A 23,088-nucleotide genomic window follows, 5' to 3' on the forward strand; every position below is an offset into this window, starting at 1 on the left:
GTTATTCCTTCCTGGGTGCATGACTTGGCATTTCATTTTGTTTGTTAAACTTCATGAGACTCCTGTCAGCCTGTTCCTCCAGCCTGTCAAGCTTCCTTTGATGACAGTACAACCGTCTGGAGCACAAGCCACTCCTTCCAGCTTTATATCATTTGCAAAGTCAGAGTGCACCCTGTCCCATCAACCAGGTCATTAATGAAGATGTTAAACAATACTGGACCTCTGGGGTACAGCATCAGAGACTGGCCTATATCTGGAATATGTGCTGCTGATCACAAACCCTTGAGCCCAGCAGCTGACACATTTTTCAGTCCACCCAACTCTCTACTACCTAGTCCGTATTTCATTAGTTTGTCTACAAGGAAGTTTAAAGAAAAAAAAGCGCCTTTTTTAAGTTGATATAACCAATATCTGGATGCAGCTTGAATTGCACCACCCTCACTTGTGAACACAAATGAAAAAAAGAAATAGATACAGAGCCAGCCACCTATATCATTTAGCAGTCCCTAGCATTCACCCAGGAAACCTGGAGCTGAAAGCCTCCCCAGACTGAAGGCAGTCTGACACTCAGGTTTCCCAGTGACCTTACTACTATACAATATTGTTTGAGAGAGTGATTATACTGTTATTCAAGTCACATAGTCATTACACTGCAATATGCGCACAAGAAAGAAAATAAGAAAAATTACTGGGTTCTGGTCCTTATTCAAGGGATGACCAAGATTGCTAGGGGACTGGAGCACATGATGAAGAGGCGAAGCTGAGGACTGAGTTTGCCCACCTTAAGAAGAGAATGCAAAGGGAAGACCTTGCTGCACTCTTTCACAAGTGAATGGAAAGGCAAAGCACAGCTCCTCTCAGAGATGTACCAGAACAGAACAAGAGAAAATGGGCTCAAGTGGGAACACAAGAAATTTCTGAAAAGGAAAATGTGAGGGTTTAATCAGCTGTAATCATGAGGGTGATCAAACACCAGAACAGGTTACCCAGAGAGGCTGTGAAATCTCTATCTTTGCAGATATACAAAACCCAGCTGAGCAAGCCTGAGCAACATGCTGTAGTTGGACCAGCTCTGAGCAGGGATCTGGTCTAGATGAACCCTTCCCAACCTACGTGATTCTGTGATGACAGGGCCTCTTTCCATTTAAAAACTATTTGATCAGATGTAGAAGCAGCTCCTAAGGAGAAGAACTCATCCCCTTTCTCACTAGAGTTCAGTGAAACTTCTCTCTTGCCACCTTTTCCAGGCCCACAGATACTGTCTTCCTTTCTGCATAGATCAGCTCCATCCATGAACAAGAACTATCCCATGAAAGATATCTTAAGATCCATAGTTAAGGAACACTCTGGAAAGCTGGAGCTTTGGGTTTTCATACTCTCAGGCTGAGTCCAAGCTTCTGAGTCTGAAAAGCTAAATATCATGGCTACAGCAACCTTCTTTGCCTATCTTCAAAACAAGGTTAGTCATCTTGAATCCAAAGCAGAAGCAGCTACTGCAAAGCCCTAAATAAGGCACCTTCTGAGACATAGTCCATCCAGCTTTTCCAGTTGACTGGTTTTAAAGAGACAAGTGCTTTACCAACAGGCGCACTAACTAATGTTGAGTGCCTGGGATCCTCATCCAACCACCGAAAGACAGGAGTTTCCAAGGAATGACTGACAGCACCTATGAAGGGTCACTTGGAGCTTCTGAATTGTTCTTCAGAAGCACCTCCTTTCCTTCATTCACCTTCACAGACTAAATAAAGAGCTTAAGCAATGAGAATCACCAAGCTAGTGACTAGAATTGTGCACTGCACATTCTGGCTTTAATTGATTTTAACAAGGGAAGACTATGGCAGAACAAAGAATACTGGACTAACTTTCCTCCAATCTTCAGGGAGCCCTTTAGAGATCAACAGTAATGATCAAAGTTAAAGAATGACTTATGTACAAGGAACAGTAAGTAGGAAGTAACTTCAGCATGGAAAAAAAGGGACATGTGGTAAGGTATTTATGAAAACACAGATCAGAATCAGAAAACAAGAGCAAACAAATTCACTGTCAGATTTTATCACTCCGTGACAGAGTTATTTATTAACTTGGAGAGCCAGCTAGGTTTACAAAACTAAGTTCTAAAGACCAATTTTGTTCTTGCAGGTTCCCTACCACTGCAGCACAACTTGCACAAACCACAACATTCAATGTGCATTACAACAAAAAGAAAATTTTTTAACATGCATACACACATATTTTTCCTCTAAAACCACCATTTCAGCATTCCGCATCAAATGTGATGACGTAAGAAACAACAAAGAAAACCTATTACCATCTACTGGGCCATTTCCACTATAGTCAGAATAAAAGTGAACTCAGAGTGAACTTAGGGATTTCTGTTTTGGGAAAGGGAAATTTTGGTGTAATATGTTTCTGCTAAGGACAGAACTCTAGGGCTTTCTCTGCTAGCATTCCTGTATTACAGTTAACATGGTAAGACACATAGCAGATGTTCCAGAAAAAAGCTCAGTGTCTCCAAGTTCTGAAAATTATTACAGAAACATAGGAAAGTAATCTCAAGGTACTAGGTAATGTATCTTTGTCATCCCAAACATATGAAAGCCTGATAGGATAATAAAGAACTAACCAGTCATCTCTGCTTTACAAACAAAGCTAAACACATGTGCACTGATGTTGTTTTCAAAACTTTTCTCTTATGTGATATTTAGAGAGCAAACTTTTCAGGGCAGAAATTATCCAAAAATGCCCAACACTGCCTTCTCCTACTACTGTAGGAGAATACTATTGTAGTTAATAGTATTGGTGAGAAAGAAGAACATTTAAGTATGAAAAAGTTTGAAATAACTTTTTTTTTAAACAAAGATCCTGTGCAATCACAGTCATGAGCAAGCAAAGTAGTCATTATGCAAGATAAAGTTTGTAGATCGAGTATTTTTTCATTAGACCAGCTGATATATCTGAAAACAAAAACAAAACTTCAGGGGGAAAAAAAACCTCCAATCAAAAAGTTACCCTTCCCACGTGCCCGATTCCCTTACATGCTGAAGAAAGGCAAACAGGGATAAAACGGAAACTTTTACTGAGGTTGCTCTGGGCAGTTAGTTTCCTGTTTTGAATCTGAAAAGTCCTTTTGCACTCTAAACTTGTGGGTCCCTCATCCCAATTGTACCAGTTGATACAAGCCATCTCTACAGATCACTTTGCAAACATCTTCAGATCAGCCTCATTACAACAGCACACGCCATGCTACTATTACAATATTAATTCATTACCTGCATCAAGGTATTTACTTAAAGATTCATCAAGAGGAGGTACGGGCAGGGAAGGCAGAGAATCTTGGTACTGAAACGTTCGCTCCTCAGAGGATTCAAGCACTTGCTTTTCCATGACTGATCTGTAGCACAACATTGAACAGACAACGCTGTTAACAAAGCCTGACACAGATGGCAGATCGCCCCGTATTGGTTTCCCCCCCAGAAAACATTTACACGGTAAAAGGCACATATCGGGGAAGTGTCCCCCGACAAAGCCAGGATCGAGGACGACTTCTTGGCCTGAAGCCGCAAGAGGCACACACACACACAAGGTGAAAACCACGACCAGGCGGCTACTGATGCTTTCACTGGATACGTCCCGATTAACAAACTCGAGGCCTGTTGCTTTCTTTCCTGAGGAGCAACCAGCCAGCCCGGGGACACCCACCAAACGCCGGAGAACCGGGGAAGGGGGAAATCACGCCCCGCCCGGCCCTCGGCCCCCACAGCCGCCGCGAGGCCGAAGGGGAGCGGCCCCCACCAGGAGCGGCCCCACCAGGGGCGGCCCGAGCCCCCCGGCCGCGCGCCCCCACCCCGCGCTCCCCGGCGGGCGGAACAGCGGCCCGCCGCGGGACAGGGCCGAGCAGGCCCCGGTACCGCCGCCGCACCACAGCGGCGTTCGCGGCAGCTCCGGGCCGGCGCCGGGGAGCTGCTCCAGAGGGGCCCGGGTGGACGGGGCGGGGGGGTCAGTCGAGTCGAGCTCAGCCGTCCACACCCTCCGGCCGCGGGAAGGGGCAGGCGGAGGGCTCCGCTCACCCCGCGGTGCACCGCTTACACTGGCCTGGACGAGCCCACCGCCGCCGCCTCCGTCGGCTCGCTCACTGCCTGGCAGCCTGCCTTCACCTCTGCCCCACTTGCAAGCGGGCCCGGAAGCCGGGCGGGGCGGGGCGGGGAGGCCGTGGGGAGGTGGCCGTGGCCGTGGGGCGGGACGCGTGTGTTTGTGCCTGCGGGGCGGCGGCAGCAGAAAGAGAACCCGCAGTCCCCCGGACTCCGGAGGGGTCGTAGGCCCTGGGAGAGAGGCTGTGAATAAAAGGACAAGGGGAGGAAGCGGATCTGGATCCGCCCTGAGGGCTTCCCTCGGCACCTCCGGGGGTAAGGGTCCTCTCCAGCTAAAGTCGCCTCGGCGGTATCCCCAGCCGGCCTGAGCCCAGCTGCGAGTCCTCGCTGGCCCTGGAGGCTGCTGGCCCAGGGGTTGGTGGTCTGACTGCTTTGTGAGTGGGGAAGAGCTCACGAGTCTGCAAGGACGTTTGTGTGGCCAGACCAGTGGTTTTCTGTGCCATCTGTTAAAATTGTGTGTGGGAGAGAGGCTTGTGGGGCGTGACTTGCAGCTCCGCCGGCGTGGGGGTAAGCACAAACCGCCAGCAGTGGGACTGAGTGGGGTTTGGAGTAGTCCTCATGTCCCAGAGAAAACACATCACTGCATGGTGAAGCACCACTTGTACTGGGAAAGACACATGAGGCCTACCTAGTCCCACCTGCCACGGTTGAAGAGGTCTCTGCTTTCAGAGACACCTGCCAGCGCTGCCCTTTGGCATGCTGAAGGGGCCTCTGCCACCTGTGGGTGTACGGGGGTGATATGTGGTGGAGAGCTGTGGCTCAGCCCCGAGATTTCCCCCTCTCCCACTGTTGCTGGGGGACCTGGCTGCTCTGAAGAGCTCCCAGGCACTGAGGAGTTCCTGATGAAAGGCTGGCAGCTCAGATAGGTCTTGAAGGAGTAATAACAGCAGTCTGATGTGACAGCCATCAGGGCAGAAGAGGGAGGTGTGTGTCAGGCTGTCTGCATCATGCAGGAGTCTCTACATGAGGCAGAAGGGCTGGGCCAGGCTGAGAATGTAGCCTGATGCCTGCCATCACTGCCTCCAGGCAGAGACTCAGGACCTCTACAGAAACCCCGTGTAACTCTGACCAGATTGCAGACCCTGTTACTTGCTTCCATCCCTATGAGTCTCCGGATGTCTTTGCTACTATAGGCCGTATGAGGACTGCAGCCTCCTATGGCTGCCTCTTGTAGAAACTGTAGATTTCAGATCCCTGTGGGTCTCCCTTTCATTAAAGGTTCCCATCACACATTGGTTTTTAATAGTAAATGTTTGCTTGATCCTACTCACTGATTCCCAGGCATATGCAAAGGCAGCTCAGAGATTAAAATCAAGGGCAATCACATCTTCATCTAAAAATCTAATTAGTAGCCTGTGCAAAGGAACAAAGGTATAATAGGATTCTTAAAAAAAAAAAAGGCAGTTTAACAAGGGGTATGTAGTAATAGTTGCTATTTCTAAGTGGATTTATGGTTTACTTCAGGTTTCAGTTCACAGCTGTAAGTCTAGTTTTGAATGAGTATAGCAAAGTCAGCATGTGATATAGAACACTATCAAATTTGCAATCCTACAGTCTCTCGATTATTCTTGCCACTGAAGCATTGGTAACTGGAAATAAGCAAGACTACTATTTCATATTCAGAGTCACAAATGGCAAGTTTTTTAAATGTTGCTTTAAAGTCTTTAGTCATAGCTATAAGAATTGCTATGACATTGTCTAAGTTGGGCCCTAGCCAAAAATTTTCCATCCACACATTTTTGATAATACCAAGACATTCTAATAGCCTGTTCAGGCTGTAGAGATGGAAGTAGGAAGTTTTGGGTGGGTGTTTTGTTTTTTCGTCATTCTTCACTATTGTGCTTACATAGGAGCACACCTAGCATAGGTGCTGTGAAAGCGAATAAATTGTTCATCTGTTGAATTGCTACTTAATCCAACTCTTCTGCTGTTCCTAAAAAGAAAGATTATTATCTAAATCTGCACATTTTTAGAGCAGGAAGATTAAGGACAGAAGGTGGCATAATAGGGATCACTTCTCCTTTCTTCACTGTCTTCATGGCCTTGGCATCAGTTTTAAAATATTTTCTGCGACATAACCTACCATGCTCAGAGTAAAATGTCAGCATTGCTATATTGCATTATCACTCACAGCTTATGTGAACAGGGCCTTGTTCCTTGACTTCTTTCCTCTTTCCATCTGCAGCAGTGGCACATTCTGGTGGCTTCCCTGTTGCTACGTGCCTTTGCTGCCAAAATGGCTTGCCATCACCTATCTCACTGTCTCTCCTTCTCTGGGCCGCTTTGTTCAGTCACCTTTTGCTACGTGTGGTTATATGTAAACCAGTTACTTTGTGGTTAACACATGCAAAAGATAGCCAGGAATAATGACCTACTAAATTAGTTTTAGTATGTTAACCACCTATAGAGTCTTTGCTGGGCAGATGGAAAAGGGTCAGCTGTCACTGCTCCCTGTGACAGGTGCTTGATGTTGCAATCTTCCACCTCATTTTTTCCCTTGAGACGTTATTATCTTTCCATGCTGATGTCCTTCCTCTTGACTCCTGAGCTGCTGCCTGGCCCCATCTCAGCAGTCTTTACCTGTATGTCCAGTTTTACCTTTCTTACATTTCACAGCTCTACTCTATGGACTTCTTCATAGCTTGTTCTCTCAATGTAAAAATTTCCTCAAAAAGCTGAGCCAAGGTTATGCAGCTGTGCCGTAGCATAATTAGGCTGACAGCAGGAACAGTAGTAAAGGAGGGGAGGTTATGTTGCTCCTTTCCATGTTCACCTTTGAAGCATCTACATGGCCTTTATATTTGCAGTTTTAGCACCCTGGAAGGTCCAGGTAGTAAAACTGGGAATGCGTGTTGTGTGACTTTAATATTTATTTCAGTAATTTCACATTGGTGATGCTGAGAGCACATCAGCTGCAAGTCTCACACAAATAAGTTTCTCTATAATTTCCTAATTTTTTTTCAAGTCTAAGTAAAAGGGTGGCTAGACAGCTTTCTGAAGAACAGAATTTCAGTTGGTAAAGACATACATATGTATTTTTTCATCAGGAGCTTTTTGATATTAGCAATGACATTAACATATTTGGAGTATAATCTGTTAAAAATGTAGCCATGAGTGATACATTGCTGGATAAAATATGTCCAACAGTGAAAAAAGTTGAGTATACTCCATACTTTTCTCCATTACTTTATAGTGCCTAGGTAAAAGGACAAAATATTACCTTTGTCTTCATTTTTTTAAGAAGCAAAGACCAGTAGTTTCCTGAACTCAGGAGCTAATGAGACTTGGTTTCCTACAGGTTTTTTCCTGTAGTTTATCATTTTTCTGTCTCCTAAATGCAAGATTACACCAGTGCTCTGTCCTGGGTAGGAAAACTTTTAGGGACGTGAGTCCATAGTCCTAAAAAACCTGTAATGAATATCATGCTGCATGTTACAGATGTGCTTTCTCTCTAACTGGACACCTCTTTTTATGACCCGATTGTTTTTCAAAAAGCCTAAGTACCTACCCTGGTAAATGCTTTTTTTTTCTTCTTTTGTTTTTTTTCTTAATGATGATGTGAATGATGAATGTGAACAAGTATGTGTGTGATGTAGTAATGCGTAAGGTACTGATACAGCTGCAGAAATATGAAATTCCAACTGGATCACAATGTTTAGGACAGTGAGACATGCTGGTATCCATAGGCTGGACAAACTGCATTTCTGTTGTGTAGGTAGAATCAGAGAATGGCATTGCCTGACTGTCCTACGGCCTGCCAGCCCTGTTATTACAGGTTTGCAGATATAAAGTTGTCAATGCCCTGACTTGTTAAGGCTTCCATATTCCCAGCCAGGTGTCTTAGATGCCTGCTGGGCTGTATGTAATCCAGCAGCTTTAATAGCAGACTCCGTACCTACCAGTGAAGTGGATCATTTGACTCCCAGACTGGTTAGGCTGCTTCTGTGCGTATTGGTGGGCTGGTGGATGGACTAACTTGAATCTAAATTCAGTAAGTAGACAGCCGTCTGGGGATAGGGTTTATTTTTTGCTGGCTTCTAGAGTCTGCAGGCAAGCAGTTAACCCATGGATGTGTGAATGGGATGCATCTAGTATGTAAGATTTACAAGTGCCTACATACCTGAGAAGCCTTTCTGGTCCTGGACTGCCCAACTGGCAAATACCATGCTCCTGCAGTTTGCAAAGATTCATTTCATAGATATCCAGACTGTGCACTATAAAACATATTTTAATTTGGGAAATATGAAAACAGCCTCATGCTGCAAGCACTCAGTATTTCTTTACCTTTGGCTTGATGTTGTCTGCAGGGTGGGGCTGTTGGGGCTGTTTCTACGTTTGTTCTAGTGGCTGGTCAGTGCAAAAGCAGTTTTGTTCTTGCTTGTGTTTTCAGGTGTACTTTTCAATGAATATTTGTCCACCTACTATAAAGTCATGTCATGAAAATGAATAAAACAAATGTAAAAGCTCCTTATGCCCTGAAAGCCTATGTCTCAAAAGTGTGATTTAAGAATAACCCAAAATTTCTTTAGTATACCACATCTGTGTCCACTTTGGATTCTACTGTACTAGAAGGATGTTGAAATACTGAAGTGAGTGTGTAAGGGGCCCCTGTGATTGTGACTGGAACGGGTGGTTTATAAAGAGAGGCTGAGAGAAATGGTTTTGTCTTCAGAAGGGAGTGCTAAATGAGAATTTTTATTAACATCTTCACCTACCTAATGGAAGGGTATGAAGAGGACAGACAAAGCCAGACTATTCTTGGATATACTCAGCAAAAAAAACCAAAAGACTTGCAGATACAAGGTGCAACAAGGGATTAGATAGAAAGAAAAACAGCCTCACCGTGAGCATGGTTGAACAAGGTTACCTAGGGGGGTTGTGGACTCTCCGTCCTTGGAGATACTCAAAACTCAACAAGGCAGACTATATGATCTCTAGTAGTCCCTTTCAACCTAAATTATTTTGTGATTTATCTGATTGCTCTTTTAATCTTTTATACAGCTCTTTATAGAACTGGAATTTTATTTCCAGCTTATTCTAAATGTGAAGAGAATAAAATAATATGTACTCCCTCAGGGAACAGTTCCTTAAAACAAAACTCAGGGGTTTTATTTTTTCACACTGAGCCCTTTCTTCGCCAATAGTTCAACGAAGAAATGTTCTTTTTGACTGTGAACGCTGTCAAGCAGATCTTGTCTGCTGTTAATTCATCAGGTCACATATCTAACTTAAAATGTATAGGTAATAAAAGCTTGTTTCTCTTGAAAACTCTACAATCCAGGAAAATCTTGATTATGCAGAGGAATTCTTATTTATCCTTTCTTCATTGTAATAGGTTCTAAGACAAATCTTAGGTATAAAGCAAATAGATGGAAATAGTGGAAAGATAAAGACAATTTAGAAATAACCTTTTTCTTTTTTTCTTTAGAACTGCTGACTTGTAAAAAAGAAAAAAAAAGACATTTCCCTAACGAGATATGCTTAGATCCCGAATAAATCCAGATTCAGATGAATGTATGCCAGAGAAGATTATTTATTCATGCAATAATTCTTTCTTGTGTGTGGCTTATATATTTTTTTTTTCTGAATGAAAATTAGATCATATGAAAGTGTCTTTCAAAGCAGTAAGACAGACTGCAGGTTTTTTGTTTCAGTGGGAGTCGTAAAATAATTCTTAAAGGCAAATTACTCCATTAGATTAGCACAGATATGTCTTTTACATACAAACCTTGGGGCTGTATGTGTAATCTCAGCATGAAACTTTCCAGCTGGTTTAAGTGGGTCAATGCTTGCAAAAAGGTGGTGAAAGGACCCTTTCTGTGTCAACAGGAGATTGGTGAGACTGATGGAATCAGCTGACTAGATGTAGGTGAAAACTAACCTACAAGATAAGTATTAGTTTTCAGCTTGATAAACAATGTGCTCTTACTACATAGCTATGTAGCTGCTAGTATTGACAAAAAGACGAGTAGAAATTTATGCTCTGAGAAGCTGGGGAGGACGGGATTTTCTCTTTCATCATCAGCAAGATCAAACAAAGCTGGTGACAAATCTGTATCTGAGTTACAGCTTTATCTTAGGTTGCTCTCTGAACCATACAGTTTCTTTGCTCCCCATACTTGCCTTCCCCACAGATTTTGCAAGAAAGTTAGGTTTGATTTGTGACCACTATTGCAGCAATAGCTGCCTTACTACTTCTGCTAGCTTTGGACTTCATAAGCATCCTAACCACTGTGATTGCCAACTGAAAGTCCCTATGTATGCTGTGTGCCAAGCCTTGATACCCTCTCCAGTTCCTTTTTCTGTAGATTATCCCCAATTCAGCAAAAGAAAGTTGTATCAAACTCTCCAGTTCTGTAGGAGGAAATACAGACTTCCTTGCCTTTATACATACAAAGTCATTAAACATTTTGATGAGAACTTTGCAGCAAAGACAGCAACAATTTTGAATACTGTTATACTACTGTTGCCATCAAATACTGCTGTAGGTCATCCTGTGACTAACAAGACTGGCCCTATTACTGATTTTTGACAGGAATCTTGTTATTTGTTTCCATATCTTATTAGCATGGTTCTGCTTGTGTGAGTGACCTGTGTTGGTTACAGTTTGAGGCCTGCTTTAGCAAATGATATGGTTTAGTGGTGGACTTGGCAGTGATAGGTTAGCGGTTGGACTCGATGATCTTAAGGGTCTTTTCCAACCTTAACGATTCTATGATTCTGTGAGAGCTGGAAGGCAAGTGGGAAGATGAGGCCTATTTGTGATGCTGGGAAAGCTGTCAATGGTGCCGTGGAGCAATAACTACTGATGGCAACTGGTAATGATGGTAACACCTGAATGAACTCAACCTTTTTACAAAGAAAAACATGCACAGGGTCCCTCAGCATATTTGCTGTCATGTGATCTAATTGTGGGTGACAACCAACTCCATTTCCTCCTGATTACAGTCTCTCAAGGGAAAACCTCCATGTTAAGGATCCTGGTACTAAACTACATCCACACTGAATTATTTCACCAGTATGTTGGCAAGAATATTCCTAGCATTTCTTTCCGTTTTGCAAAATGACTGTTCTAGAGAATAAACAACTTTGTTCCTCACTTCATCATATACCTATCAAAATTTCAGTGCTGTGACCTCGTTGTCCAATATATAATAAACAACAGTGTATGATCAATTAATACTTAGGCAAGTGTGCTCATTTAGCTATTTGCAGAATTGCTTTTGCCTTGCTTGGTCAGTGACCTAGTAGAGGTGAGACATTTTGTTTGCTTCCTGGCAAGAGCAGGGACTAAAGGTTCATGCATCCTCATCAACATCATTGCCTATAAAACAAAAATATTTTCTCTTCAAATATTCTATATACTTATACATGTTAACTAATATGCCAGAGATTTAAACTCTTGCTGGTGAAGTAAAGCAGCATCTACAGTTACAGACTCTACTTTTCTTGGATTCCTGCTTTTTCCACACATAAGCAACTGCACTTCTTCGGTCCCACATTTCACTCCTGTTTTGGTGGGCTTTTGTCACTAGTCTGCCATTCCTTCCTTGAGCCCTCCTTTCCCATTATCAGCCTTGAGGTCTATCACACTGGGCCCTTTGTTGCCCATACAATGTTCCTAGCTTACTGAGAAGAGTTTCTTCATACTTTTCTATAGCTATTTCTGTCTTTTCTGTGATTCGGTCTCAGGCAATATTTTACTTGGCTCATATCAAGTATTCATGACTTCTGAAAGACTAAACAGCAGAGCTGTTAATGCAGGGGTTTTTTTAGCAATTTCTGATCAATATCTGTTTTTTCAACTGTTGCACAGAAATCACTCGCTTTTCAGCCAACAGCGCTAAGAGTTTTTCCCTAGAAGGTCTAGCAATTGTCCATAGGGTACTTACGTATGATGATGGCATAAAATATTCTGGGATACCTGCTTAATCAGTTGGGAAACAGTGTCATTAAATCTCATGGTATGGTTTCTTTCAGAAGCAACACTTGCTGCTTCCAGTAGGTATGCATGTTTTTGTATCTAGGCCAAAAGAGTCATTACAGTTATTCAGTGTATCACTTGTTAATTTTTGGTACATCAAAGCTGGGGGCAAGGGAGCTCAGTCTATCCTTGTGAGATTTGTTCCTATTCCTCAGAACTTGTGTGAGCTAATAAAGATGGATTTTTTTTTTTAAGGATGAACATAGAATGAATACATGCTCATATTCATTTCAGCTTATGCATCTCAGTCGGTAGATCATCTGTTTCTCTGAGGCACCTCACTGAATCATATATGTTGTATCTACATTGCCAAGTACTTTTGCAAAGTAAGAACAAGTTAGTATACTGAAGGAGCATTCTGAGGCTACTTACATCTCCAGTATATCCAAGTGAGATTTTTGTGTGTGTGGTTTTTGTTTTTGTTTGTTTTTTTTTTTTAACCAGTTTATTCTGGCTTCCTGGATTGGACACCCCCTCTATAAATGTAGTTCAAAGTTGTGCAAGAGAAAGCCATCTCAAAAATCTTTCCTTCCTTGACTGCAGGTCAAGTTTTGCACTTTTATATTTTTGTGCCATCCCACACTGTCCACTGCAAGGCTCTGTAATGGAGAGCATAGTAGACTTAATCTTGCAGCTGCAACTGGAACAGCTATTCTGGAAGGGACTCCCTATTCTTCCATGAAGAGATGACCACCTTCCTGATCCAGCTGTTTTGGGAGGAAAAAAGCACTCAGAATGGTTTTCCGGGAGTCCTTGCTACTGAATCTGCTTTTCCATGCGGAGCCAATAGTTATGGACCCAGGAAGTGAGCTCACCCATTGGATGCTGAATGGCCAGTAACTAATAGAGAATGTTCAGACTGAAAGACACAGAGTTAAGGCTCTCAGTTGTGAGCACGCATGGGGATTTCACTATCATCACACAAAAATATTTGTCTTTAAAAGAGTGGACATAGCCCTGTGGTGTCTTGCACCTACTGCTTGTCACTGGGTAATCAATTTTGAATGGACAGTTCCACTGAGACAGAGTGGTGACAGAGTGGTGACTGAGGTCTCCAAGACCATCTTCCAAACCACCTTTCTTTGAATAGCTCAGACTGGAATTATTGGCAGAATCTTCCATGCCTTTGCTCTCTGTGAGATCCTGAGTTGTCCCGAGGCTTTCAATGGGATCCACATTCCAATCCAGTGACCAGCTCAGGACAAATACAACTATCATAAACTGCAAGGGCTATGAGGCCCTTTACATGGAGGTCTTGATGGACAACGGGGTAGAATTTTCCACAACTTCGTAGACTTCAGCATATGGTCATGAAAGATGCCTGTGTCTTCTACAAGCTTCAGAAAGAGGAAGGTGATATTTTTCTTTCTGTACAGGGACAAGCTAATTCACGACATTTGGTTAACTCTCAGCATTGTGGGCTATACTGAATGCTCTCTGTACTGCTGGATTATGAGGCCAAACCTTGACAGTGATAAACCCCATGCCTATTTTAACCATGTCCTTATTTCTTGTAGAGTGGAAATGGAGTGTGCATGTGGTCATCCCTCTGCAAGGTCTGGGTTGCTGTGGGAAAAGTGTAGCGCCAGCGTTCTCTGTACTACGTGTCCCTTCTATGCAAAGGTTAGAAGGGAGCTGATTCCCGATCTCTATGACATTTATGCTTCTCCACCTGAGCAGGGTCTCTCTGTACCCTACTAGGTTTCCTAATGTTTGTGTGCTTTATTCTTGTCAGTCCTGATGCTACTTCATTCACCATCACTTTTGGGCAAGCAAAACTCTCTCTTTCCTAACCTGTTATGTCCTTTCACTTTTCCTGCATATCTTTTGATATTGACTGGTGCTTCCAAGGCCCACTGCTTGCTGTCCAAGTGCCGAGAGCAGCACTGGTGGGAGATGGAGTGAACTCCTGCAGAAGCTGCTGCTTCTCCATAGTAGCAGCTCTCCAAACTGTTGTCAGTTTGGCATCAAGAATTGCTGACAGATATATCATCAGCATCTGTGGAGGAAAGAAAAACAAGCTTTGTCTGGTTTTGAGCATTTGAAGATACAATGCACTGTTCAGTTGCTTATGATCGTTTCAGTTTTGTCCAGGACACAGTTTTGTGCATGGTAGTGGAAGTATTGGGCTAAAGCCATTTTTACCCTAATTTCTGTAACAGATAGAGTAGGTCAAGCTCTGAATGACTGTGGTGGGTTGACCCTGGCTGGACACCAGGTGCCCACCAAAGCCCCTCCATCACTCCCCCTCCTCGGCTGGGCAGGGGAGAGAAAATACAACAAAAGGCTCATTGGTTGAGGGAGGGAGGGACAGGGAGACATCATTCACAAATTATTGTCACAGGCAAAACAGACTCAACTTGGGGAAATGAGTTTGATTTATTATCAGTCAAATCAGAGTAGGATAATGAGAAATAAAACCAAATCTTAAAAACACCTTCCTGCCATCCCTCCCTTCTCCCTGCACTTAACTTTACTTCTGATTTCTCTACCTCCTCACTTCCAGTGGCACAGGGGGAATGGGGGTTGTGGTCAGTTCATCACACATTGTCTCTGCTGCTGCTTCATCATTTCATATGCCTCACTGTGTTCCTGTAGGAGGTTGTGGTTGGCCAGCACTTTGCATTGCTAAGGCTGCTGCACTCTAGATCAGATGGAGACTTTTGTGGAGTGGCACAAGGTTGTGCCTAGGCAAGTAGCATCCGACCACCCTTAGGTAGAAGTCTCAAGGCTTCAATGTGGGCTAAGTGGGTAAGAGTTTGAGAAAGCCTGTTTCTTGCCCAGATTTCTTCACTTGAAGGTGAATTGTTCCAATTTCGGTTCCTATAAAACCTGACTTTTGGAACTCAGAATCTTTTTCTCTGGTTTTGGTGTTTGCTGCAAGGAGAAAGTACAGGCAGGTCTCCTCTAGGCAGCTGGGATCCTGCCATGGTACATTTCTGTGTCTGTAGCTGACCACAGGGACTGGGGGAAATAGATATTGGTGGAGTTTTGTTCTTTCTCAGAAGTACTTTTTTTGGTTGTACCAGTGAAGCAGGTCTATCAGTTACTGTGATGCTTCAGGTAATGACAGGTCAACACATGTTCATGTCCTCCTGAGATAGTAACAAAAATGTTCATTTCATTTTCTTTTATTTTCCATGGCCAGCCATGCCTTCTTTGCCTCAATCTTTAGTAGTAAGATCAGTTATTTTCTGCATACTCAGCCCCCTGAGCTGGAAGACAGGGGGGACAGGGAGCAGAATGGAGCCCCCATAACCCAGGGGGAAATGGTTAGCAACCTGCTACAGCTCCTAGACACACACACAAGTCTATGGGGCTAGATGAGATCCACCCAAGGATACTGAGGGAGCTGGTGGAAGTGCTCACCAAGCCACTTTCCATCATTTATCAGCAGTCCTGGCTAACTGGGGAGGTCCTAGTTGACTGGAGATTAGTAAATGTGATGCCCATCTACAAGAAGGGCCAGAAAGAGGATCTGGGGAACTACAGGCCTCTCGGTCTGATCCCAGTGCCAGAGAAGGTTATGGGGCAGATCATCTTGAGAGCCATCCCATGGCATATACAGGATAACCAGCTGATCAGGCCCAGTCAGCATGGGTTTAGGAAAGGCAGGTCCTGCTTGACTAACCTGATCTCCTTCTATGACAAGGTGACTTGCTTGGTGGATGAAGAAAAGCCTGTGCATGTTGACTACCTAGAATTTAGTAAACCCTTTGACACCATTTCCCACAGCCTTCTCCTGGAAAAACTGGCTGCTTATGGCTTGGACAGGTGTACTCTTCATCGGGTAAAAAACTGAGTGGGTAGCCGGGCCCAAAGAGTTGTGGTGAATGGAGTTAAATCTAGTTGGCAGCCGGTCACAAGCGGTGTTCCCCAGGGCACAGTATTGGGGCCAGTTCTGTTTAATATCTTTATCAGTGATCTGCATGAGAAGTTTGCAGATGACGCCAAATTAGGTGGGAGTGTTGATCTGCTTGAGGGAAGAAAGACTTTACAGCGGGATCTGGACAGGCTGGATCGATGGGCCGAGGTCAATTGTATGAACCCTGTACTTGGGTCACAACAACACACAAATGCAATGCTACAGGCTTGGGGAAGAGTGGCTGGAAAGCTGCCTGGCAGAAAATGACCTGGGGCTGTTGGTCAACAGCCAGATGAATATGAGCCAGCAGCGTGCCCAGGTGGCCAAGAAGGCCAATAGCATCCTGGCTTGTATCAGGAATAGTGTGGCCAGCAGGAGTAGGGAAGTGATTGTCCCTTTGTACTCGGCACTCTTGAAGACTGTGTTCAGTTTTGGGCGCCTCACTGCAAGAAAGGTATTGAGTTGCTGGAGCATGTCTAAAAAAGAGCAACAAAGCTGGTGAAGGGTCTGGAGAGCAAATCTTATGAGGAGCAGTTGAGGCAACTGGGGTTGTTTAGTCTGGAGAAGAGGAGGCTGAGGGGAGACCTCAGCCTCTACAACTATCTGAACTATCTACAACTATCGCCCTCTACAACTATCTGAAAGGAGGTTGTAGTGAGGTTGGTGTTGGTCTCTTCTCCCAGGTAACTAACTAGCAGTAGGTCAAGAGGGCCTCATGTTGCACCATGGGAGGTTTAGATTGGATATTACTTCACTGAAAGGGTTGTCAGGGATTGGAACAGGCTGCCCAGGGAAGTGGTTGAGTCACCACTCCTGGAGGTATTTAAAAGACGTGAAGATGTGGTGCTTAGGGACATGGTTTAGTGGTGAACTGGCAGTGTTAAGTTTATTGCTGGACTCCATTATCTTAAAAGTCTTTTCCAACCTATATGATTCTGTGTGTTTTCTGTGTATAGAGGCTGACCATTTTTATGTAACTTCCACGCTTTATTTATCTTTGCAAGACTGGAAAGTCAGCTTTTCTACTGGATCATAGTCTCTTCATGCTTCCTGTTTTCTCTAAGTGCTTTTTAATTTTATTTTCTTTCTTGCTCAGCAGACCTTAGCAGACTGACCTCAGTGCATGTACAATTTATTAAGTACAATAATAAAAAGGACTCTTGATTTGTTAAACGAAACTGGTCCCCTGTTAGCAGAACTATCTTACAGCATTGTAACCAGCTGGCTTTTTTCAAACACGTTCAGACTCATTCCTGCATCAAGCCAATAAAAGCATGGTGCTGAAAGTGTTCACCAAGCCATCATCACATACATGTTGTAAAACCACTTTAATAACCTGAATTTCCATCTTAAAGCAAGTAGCTTTTCTGGAAATCTTTTCCAGAATCTGATGGGTCCAGTGGTTAAAAATCTTATTTGTAGCCATGGTTAATTCATGGACAATCTGTAACTGTTCCTTGGAATGTCCTTGCTTCCCCAGTCTTCCAGTGTATTTGTAGAAGGTAATGCATTCTCTTTCATAAGGTCTCTTTTCTACCCATGCTGGCATCAGATCTGTTTTGACCTCAGCTTTATGAAGAGGCTGACCGGTGCTATAGGCAGAATTCCAGGTGAGAAGTCTTCAGTAGTCTGTCTGGTGACACTCATCTTTCCAAAGCTGTCCAGGAGATTCTGCTAATGCATCTCTAAAATCTCCCCTTCTGCAAGTTCTGCTTTTCTCTCCATGTTTCATCTGCATGACACCTATTTTATTACTTGCGCATAATTCTCTGAGGCCATACTTAAGCGTAATAACAAGTTCATCACTTCCAAAGAAACTCAAATCCCCTCATATACTGCCAATATCTCTTTTTCAGTTGAAGTATGGTGTGCTTTGGACCCTCTGTATCCATGACTCCAAAACCCTAGGGGTCAACCTCAGGTGTCCCCTGACGCTTTCTGCCAGCAGCTCCAGGTAGGGCCATTCTCCCCAGCTGCAGTGTAGAGCACATTCTTTACATCTTGTCCTGCCCGGGCTGGTCCAAGGGCTACTGCATGAATTATCTTCTGTTTAAGCTGTTCAAAGGCTTGTCATTGCTCAGGGCCCCATTTGAAATCATTCTTCTTCCAGGTCACTTGATAGAGGGGGCTTATGATCAGACAGTAATGTGGAATACGCATTCTCTAAAAACCCACAAAGCCTAAAAAAGCTTCTGTTTCCTTTTTTCTAGTTGGTGGAGACATGGGTTATTTTGTTGATCACATCCATTGGGATCTGATGACGTCCATCTTGCCATTGGATCTCCTGTGGGGGGTCCCTTAACCTTACTTTGTTTTATGGCAAAACTGGACTTCAGAAGGATTTGGACTATTTTCTTCCCTTTCTCAAAAATGTCTTCTGCTATGTTGCCCGTCCTCTTAATGTCTGTATGCTTTTTGTAAACAGTTGCACAAGTCATGTCAAATTTTCCTTGAAATTAAGAAAAAAGGCAAAAAGAAAAAGCTTTTGTCCACTGCAACTATTTACAATGAAGCTACTAAGGAGGTGGACTAGGAGCAACTGCAGAGACAGATGAATAAAGTCAGGGTGCAGCATGCTCTTTCAGTGATGTTTTGTGCAGAAAGGAAGTATAGAAGATGCAAACATTTCTGTACTGCTATTTATGGTATTTGGTAGTGGTTTATTCTACCTCTTCTAAAATACTTTGCATATGACCCATTACTTCCATATGAGTTTGGCAGTATGTGTGATGTCAAGGAGATTTTAGAAAACTAACATTCTTTTTCCTGATCTATTAATTCCTTACTTTGTCTAAACAGTGAGAAGAAAATCCCTAATTTTGAAAGGAATATATTGAAAGCATGTAATATGTGCTTCCATATAAATAAATTGCCATCAGTTTATACTGATTCCACATTTCACTACATGCAGTGCTGAAGAGCCTGCAAAGGAGAAAACAGAGAATGTAAGATTTTAGTAGAGTTTAACTTTCTAATGCTGCCCTTGAAAGGATATATGTTACATAACCCGCAAACTTATTGTTATTGAAATTAATGAATTTGTGGTTGTTATTAACACTAACAGTAACCCAGTTGCTTTCACACCTCAGCTAAGATCAGGACGGTGTGGATTTTTGACCCAAGGCAGTTATTAATCAGATCATTTGGAGAGGTGACATTTGTGAGCAAAGGAAGGAATGGAAACCTAAACCCTCACAGGATTAAAAGACAGTAGTAGCAATAGCAAATACACTGTATCAACTGTAAGAAGGGTTAATTTAAATAACCTACATATTCTGCAGAATAGGTTAAAAAATTAATTAAAATGATTTTACTGTTCCTATCTGAAATAACTATAATTCTTTTCCCACCCTTCCTCCACCTTTTCTGCAGTGTCCTCCGTAAGGCTTCCCAGAAGAGAACCTCGTCATAAGGAGCCTTTTGTGAAAGACATGACAACCATAGTTAATGAAATTACAAGTGTTTTGTTAAAAGAATTGCAAGAGAAACCATTTGCATTTTTTGGTCACAGGTAAAGATATGTATACATTTTCAGATGGTGAAGAAGATTTTTCTTGGAACTCTAGGAGTTACTTGCCTTTATTTGCAAGGAGAACACACTTCTGCAAAGGTCTTTTGTCAAGTCATCCTAAAACATGCTGTTGATCTCAAAGATTCTAGTTATTTATTTATTACTTAGGGCACAATGTCTTCTAAAAATATCGGTGGTGTGTTTTGTGTTTTTTTTCCACACTGATCAATTATAATTCTGTTTACTGTTAATATTTGTGTCAGTGCTTGCTCTATATGAATGCAGGGGGTGAACCATTCATAAAACACATAGATTTTGAAGATCACTTAGTCCCAAGCATTCCAAATAACTGTCCTTACTGCAAATTAAAGAGACTACTAAAAGAAAAAGAGATTTAAAAAAGGTCTGATTTGTAAAACTAGACTGTACAGGAATACACTTCATGTCAATTAGCTAGTATCACTATAATTTACATGTCATATATGGTTTCAGTAACTGTTCAAGATAGCCAGTTAGCACTGAAATTCAACTTCTATTTAAATTTTCCCGTTTTTACATATGTTTTTGCTTACTTAGCTTTAATTTCTCTTTTCACTGCAGTTTTGGGTCTTATACCAGTTTTGCAGTTGCACTGCACTTGAAAGGAAGTGTGGACTAGAGCCGATCCATCTTTTTGTATCGGGGCGCATGCCCCAAACATAAGTAACAGAGTATGGAATAAAACAGTGTATTGGCTACCGAGAGTAAAAACAACATTTTACAGTATGGTATGCAGATTGGCTTTAATACAAAGCAAGCATTCTGAATGTATGCAGAAAAATGTTGTGTTTTCTTAGAGGAAATTAATTCTGTGGTGGATGGAGAATTTCACGTTATAGAATATTCACTGCTGCTAACCTTAGCCGAGGGAGAACAGTCTCCTTGAGGTAATGCTACCTTTTTTGGCTACTGTATTATCATTTACTATGGCCTTTGGCTTAATAATAAAAAGTAATAAAACAAAAATACAAAGTGCCACTCCCTACTCTGTAACATGTGAAATAACTGCCTTTAGTCTTTCATAAACCTCCTGCACCAGCTCTCAGTATATTTGTCCATTTATTTCTTTCCTGCCTCATTCTTTGTTGGCTTTTTAATCTGTCCTCAGTTAATCTGAGGTTCTGGTGGTTCTGCTAGTCTTTTTCAGGAAAACAACAGTGAAGTGGCTTTCCCCCAGTCCTCCTGTCCTCAGTCAGAATTTGCTATTTCTGTTCTCCTGTTTCTGGGGCTTCTTAGCAATCCTGCGTATGAGCTTAGTACTTCATGGAAGTGATTATTAGTCCTGCACATTTCCATAATCAGTTGGTCTTTCTAGTCCTACATTAGTCAGAGTTGTGGCCACTGCTAGGCTTTTCTTTCTCTCAAATATTTTATTAGTTATATTGCAACAGTGAGAGTTAAATTTTGAACAAAGTTAAATTAATGGTTGCCTGTGGCAGTTTCAGACCTTGAGGGTATCTGGCTCACTCATAATCTGTATTTTCAGCAAACACAGACTACTAACCCTTTCCAAGAAGTATTCCCTGTGGATGTTAGCCTAATCAGCCATTGCATTTTGGAGTCAGAGAATCACTGTACTTTTTAACTAAAACAATTCTTAATGAAAATATTAAAGTATGTTATATACAACCCCTGATCTGTTTTGACTGGTGCTGACAGTCTGAAGCATTTCTTCCCATCAAAAGCACACCCATATGTGATACAGGAGATGAAGACGTTCTTACACATATACAAATTTTAGGAGGAACATCTCCTGAGGTTCTGCAAAATGAAGACATTAAGAAACATCTGATACTTACTTTCAGAGAAGACCTTAGATTTCTTCAGACATTTTTGTAAGTTTTACAATTTTGTATTACATTTATATTTGTATTTTACAGTTTTAATTCTGTCTGATAATTTCAGGTTTTCTTTTTTCTTTCTCTGTAATTTGTTCTTGTTTCTGATATAAAAAGAATATGAAACTGTAAACATAGTTTTTTCCTTTGTGTGCTTTTCCATTTATGTTCTAGTATTTAAGCCCTAGATGAAAACACTGGTTACTGTAGCAGCCACTACTGTTATTACAGTAGTGAACAGGTCATGGTAGAATTACAGTTCTACTTAGGATCCAAAGTTAGTAGCCACTAAAAGGAATATTCCCACATCTTTTATTGTTTTCTAAGGCTAATAAGCTCAACTGATCATGCTTCAGGATCACTGCATTCAGCCTCCGGAACCAAGGCTCCCTAGCCTAACCAGAAGCAAAGAATCCCTGTGTTCTACACATCTAGAGAGCAACCAGCTGCTTCTGCCCTAACTGCTGTCCTCACTGGATGTTACACAGCAGCTCACGTAGCTGAGTAGTTAAACAGGTAGCAGTGCCCTGGCAAAGGCAAGGACACTCTTGGATGTGGGACCTAGTTTAGCCATAGGAACCTGATGCTGATAAGGCCCTGAAATATTAGAACTTGAATATAAGCAGACAACATAGTAATTTATTGTAGGTGAGAATTTTTATTGCAGGTTGAAGCTCTCTTTTTCCTAACTAGTGGGTCATCCTCTCTTTAAAACTTTAGACCTAATTGCAGTAGGGTAGGGAGCTAAGAATCTTACATATACAGTAATTCCTTCTCCTGATGTTCTGCACAATCTAATCCTTGAAGTTTGTTACATTTTGGAGAAGAAAGGAAAAGCTATTTTGTATGTGGAAGCAAACCCCAAATACAGGTGCCTTAAAAAGCAGTAATAAAACCTTCCTTGTGTTCACAGTTTTGAGATGGTAGAAAGGAATATCCTATTTCCTTTTGATAGTACCTGCTTTAATGGGTCTGAAGATCAACCACATGATTTAGAAGATACTTTGCTTAAATTGTTTTCCTCTTACACTTACGCATTTTCCTGTTCTATTGAATCAGTTAAGGAAGAGTTTTTCTAGAGTCTTGTATCTCCTTCTTAAATTAAACAAATCAACAGAGCAGTCTCATCATATGAACCAAAACAGTTGACATGGGATTTAAAATAATTATTAAATCATAACTTTGAAATAGTTATATAAAATGACCACGACAATCGACATTTCTCTGACACTTTAAATATCTTTTTCATCCTGGCACAATCTAGCAAGTGGAGATATTTCCTGGAAGTCATTTTATCTGCTGGAGCCCTCTAATGAAATTTTCTTAACAAACCACATAACAAGATGTATAGAAAATGGTGGTCTACAAGTATTTCCCCTATTTTAATAGCAGAAGGTGTAGGATTAGTCCACAGCACTTCATAAGAAGTCATTCTTTCTGTACAGTTGCATTCAGTTGTTATGCCTGAGACTTGTTCTGTTCCTCCGGATCTCTACTGTAATCCTGTAAAAGGGGGAGTTTTTCCGATTTTTTTTAAATAAACATTGGCTTTGGGACTTAAAAAATAAAAAAGTTTTCATTTTTTCTCTCTTCTCATCTTGCATGTGCACAAACTCTTCACTTCATTCCATAAGCTCATTTGCAAAAAATGGCAGCTATGTTATTTTACTTTTAGAGCTTCTGTCTCTGTGTGCTCCTGTAAA

At 42.1% G+C, this 23,088-nt stretch overlaps 2 protein-coding genes across 3 annotated transcripts in view; one reads left to right on the forward strand and one right to left on the reverse strand.

The window, feature by feature from the left end:
• CROT (carnitine O-octanoyltransferase) overlaps positions 1–4,192 on the reverse strand; it is a 22,321-nt gene extending 18,129 nt beyond the window's left edge. The window contains exons 1-2 of one of the 2 annotated variants that reach the window (XM_064444686.1): positions 4,087–4,192; positions 3,270–3,391 (exon numbers count right to left, since the gene is read on the reverse strand). In XM_064444686.1, coding sequence (XP_064300756.1) covers positions 3,270–3,384 — 115 coding nt within the window. In that variant the 5' untranslated portion in view covers positions 3,385–3,391; positions 4,087–4,192. The other variant, XM_064444687.1, reaches the window with a different exon arrangement.
• OLAH (oleoyl-ACP hydrolase) lies at positions 3,611–23,061 on the forward strand. The gene is given in 7 exon segments (XM_064441821.1): positions 3,611–4,403; positions 19,370–19,508; positions 20,109–20,149; positions 20,152–20,210; positions 21,207–21,382; positions 22,299–22,384; positions 22,635–23,061. Coding segments are annotated over 7 exon segments (1,431 nt in total). The 3' UTR covers positions 22,772–23,061.
• The last annotated feature ends 27 nt before the right edge of the window (positions 23,062–23,088 follow it).

This window comes from Phalacrocorax carbo, chromosome 2 (genome assembly GCF_963921805.1).
Source record: "Phalacrocorax carbo chromosome 2, bPhaCar2.1, whole genome shotgun sequence".
NCBI classification, from domain to species: Eukaryota; Metazoa; Chordata; class Aves; order Suliformes; family Phalacrocoracidae; genus Phalacrocorax; species Phalacrocorax carbo.